This window comes from Hylaeus volcanicus, unplaced genomic scaffold, assembly GCF_026283585.1.
Source record: "Hylaeus volcanicus isolate JK05 unplaced genomic scaffold, UHH_iyHylVolc1.0_haploid 11696, whole genome shotgun sequence".
NCBI classification, from domain to species: Eukaryota; Metazoa; Arthropoda; class Insecta; order Hymenoptera; family Colletidae; genus Hylaeus; species Hylaeus volcanicus.
The window spans coordinates 1-3,105 of NW_026532769.1; the positions used below are offsets into that span (position 1 = coordinate 1).

The 3,105-nt window shown below is 28.2% G+C and overlaps 1 protein-coding gene across 1 annotated transcript; it reads left to right on the forward strand.

The window, feature by feature from the left end:
- Positions 1-6: 6 nt before the first annotated feature.
- On the forward strand, positions 7-3,099 carry LOC128882424 (uncharacterized). Its single transcript, XM_054134022.1, has 6 exons — positions 7-237; positions 319-375; positions 468-500; positions 621-713; positions 793-858; positions 2,120-3,099. The coding sequence occupies exons 1-6, from the start codon at positions 183-185 to the stop codon at positions 2,215-2,217; spliced, it is 402 nt and encodes a 133-aa protein (XP_053989997.1). The 5' UTR covers positions 7-182; the 3' UTR covers positions 2,218-3,099.
- The last annotated feature ends 6 nt before the right edge of the window (positions 3,100-3,105 follow it).

The window sequence follows — 3,105 nt, forward strand, 5'->3', positions numbered from 1 at the left end:
AATTCCTCCACAGATAATTTATCAAAATTAATAGCTGATGAAACAATCGATTACGAACGTTTAAAAAATAGTTTAAGGGTTACACGCATCCGTACTCGCAGCAATAAAAAAAAAATGAAAAAATTAAGCTGGCCCAAGACAACTTAATCTCCGAGGTACTTCCAATCGGTCAATTTTTAAACATGTTCAATAAAGAGTATGAACAACAGCAACATGTTGACGATTTGTTGTCAAGAGGTACGTTTTCATACTCTTGTATACTTTAACAATGCATCATTCCGCGTATATTTTAACGAAGTTTATTTAATTCATTTTTAGATTGTGATCAAAGTGGTGCATATATTGAAACTCCCACAGACGAAACATTCAGTATAGGTAATAACTCCAATCCACAACCGACATGAATTCTCTTAACTGTTTTACGTTCCATTCTAATTTACTCCAGTGATTTGTTAATCTTTTTACAGATAATGGATTACTCGACATCACGCATAATGATGGTACATGTCTCTAATTTATCTACTGTTTGATAGTATTTATTATTCATTGCATCAACTGTTATAATGAACTGAATATTTTGTATTATTTATTCTTATTTAATGTATAGGTATGTGTTTTAGGTGATGTTTCTTCTACAAACAGTCATGATTTGAATGATATGTGCACAAAAGCATTAGAAGATTTGCACATAAATGTGGACAATATAGCAGAAAGTATGTTTAATCTCTACTGACATTTTTAGACAATGTGCAAGTTTTTTGATACATTTTATTAATTAGTATTTGTTTTCAGATGCCAGTGTTTATACGCACAGTATTTCAGATGCCAGTAATAATACTGAACAGAATTTAATAGAAGGTAAATTTTTTACGTATTCATATCTTTACTTTTGGTTTTTATTCAATAATTTATCAACATTTTACTTATTATCTTTGATAAATACTGTGTAAATGATATACAATTTTTATCTGTTAAGCTTGCACATCTTATGCATTTTCTTTATTTTTTAATTAAAAATTAAACTTAAATCAACATGACAGCTGTGTACTACAAATAATATTCCATATATGTTATTTCTTATTTGTATGTAAAAAATGAATCGAATTGAGAACTGGGAAATAAATGGCATGCACTTAACTTATTCAACTACACTTTAATGTCGAAACATAGATAAAAGTTACAATCAGAGTTTACAAAAGAATATTTACCGAATATACATTGTAGGAAAATGCTAACTAAATAATAATTAATATAATAATAAAGATAATGATTAAGTGGACTGCACATAACTATCGCATGGATAACCTTCCTTTAATGATTTACTTCATAAAAATGTTTTATCTGTCATGTGCTGTAATTAGCTTTTCTGATAGAATTTTTATTCTTTTTTCTTGTGTTGTTATTCAAACATATTTATGTGTTTATAATGTAATAGTAATTTATACCATTTTGCTCAAAGGAATGCATACAACTGTTTATTGTCAGAAAGAACTGAATAGCTGCTATCGAAAGAACATAGAACCAGCTATATAGTTAAAAATGTGCACATTTTGTTCTAATTCGATTTTTTCAAAAACTCTAAGTACTGCAACAAAATAATTTACATTTGGCAGACAACATATATGAAACATGCTCATTAAAGGTTGTAACATCAGAAATATTCAGAGTTTACTGGATGGTTTAGAAGGTGTATGATTTTAACAACATACCACTATTGTACATGTTATTGCAATGATTCAATTTTTCTTAAGTATTTTAAAACATTCAGTTCATTTTTTGCACACAAACAATAAATAATACATGTAGAATATTATAATGCCCAATAGAAAGTTGTAATGTTGCTTTAAGTTCAATTTTTAAATAAAAATAGGAAAAATGGATAAGATGTACGACTTCAACTGACAGGAATTGTGTTATATGTAAAATACAATAGGGTGAATACAATAGGGTGTTTACAAATCGATAACAGATATAATACATGATAATATATAATATAATTTTTTTGTCTATTAATGCAAAATTAAATTTCACAAATGCACATTATCACACACATGTTTTGTAGTATTTTAAAGTTAACTGCATTTTAATATACATATTCTGTCTTTGCGTTATAAAATAGATGAAGAATCTGGAGAAAGAATTTGCTGCTACAAACCATGCATTTCGATAATAAAACTACCATGCGGTCATATTTATATTTGTACGAAAAATAAATAAATCATGTCTAACATACTCTAATTTGAAATAAAATATTTAATATTTCTTTTACCTTAAACATATTTCCCAATCTAACTTGCGAGATCGTAAGTGCACTTTATTTAATATTTTTGCCATTTGTCCAAGTATTTAAATAAAAACAGTATATCGTAATCGACACTTTATTTCGTACAAGCACGTACGAGACACGTATAAGACAGTCCAAGCAAGACTCCCTGTGTGTTAATCGACGTCTTCGATTAAAAAATTAAAAAGTATTAGCGATTTCCAGTAAAATAAAGCGTTGATCGTGAAAATATGTAGAAAAAAAGTGAAATTATTGATTTTTTCGATTTTTATTGTTTCATTGCGTCATCTAATTAACAATCGATTTTTCTCTATAACCGTCTTCTCTCGGTCTAAGATTGAAAAGTTTCTGCGATGTTCAATACAATGAGACGTCGATTCTAAATAAATATGATTTGGTATTTAGTAGATTTGGATCTGAATTTAATTTGTATGTCGTTTTTCATGCAATTGTTGTGAGTGGGAATTAATGTGTTTCGTGACAGTTATATGCTGTAAATATAATACATTCAATAATCATTGCTTTTCAAATGCTACGTATGGTGGTATTGTATTCTGATACATATAGTTAAATATAGTTTGGAATCTATTTAAAGTGGATCTGATATAATGTGGTATGTGCAGGTATGAGGTTTTCTACGCGTTTCGTGTGAGTGAGATTGTAACGTGGTTTTACAGAAGCGAATAAGTGATGAAAAATCTTCCGTGCTTTGGTGGAAACAAATATTTATAAATCGTGTTTGTGTGTGCATCTTATAGAACAAATTTAGGTAAATCTTTATTTTGTTGAAATAGGAACCATCTGTATACATCATTTGACAG

Coding starts and splice junctions, on each gene's coding strand:
- LOC128882424 (XM_054134022.1), top strand. CDS start 183: ATGTTCAATAAAGAGTATGAACAACAGCAACATGTTGACGATTTGTTG. Junction 238..318: donor TGACGATTTGTTGTCAAGAG/GTACGTTTTCAT, acceptor ATTCATTTTTAG/ATTGTGATCAAAGTGGTGCA. Junction 859..2,119: donor TGAACAGAATTTAATAGAAG/GTAAATTTTTTA, acceptor GTTATAAAATAG/ATGAAGAATCTGGAGAAAGA.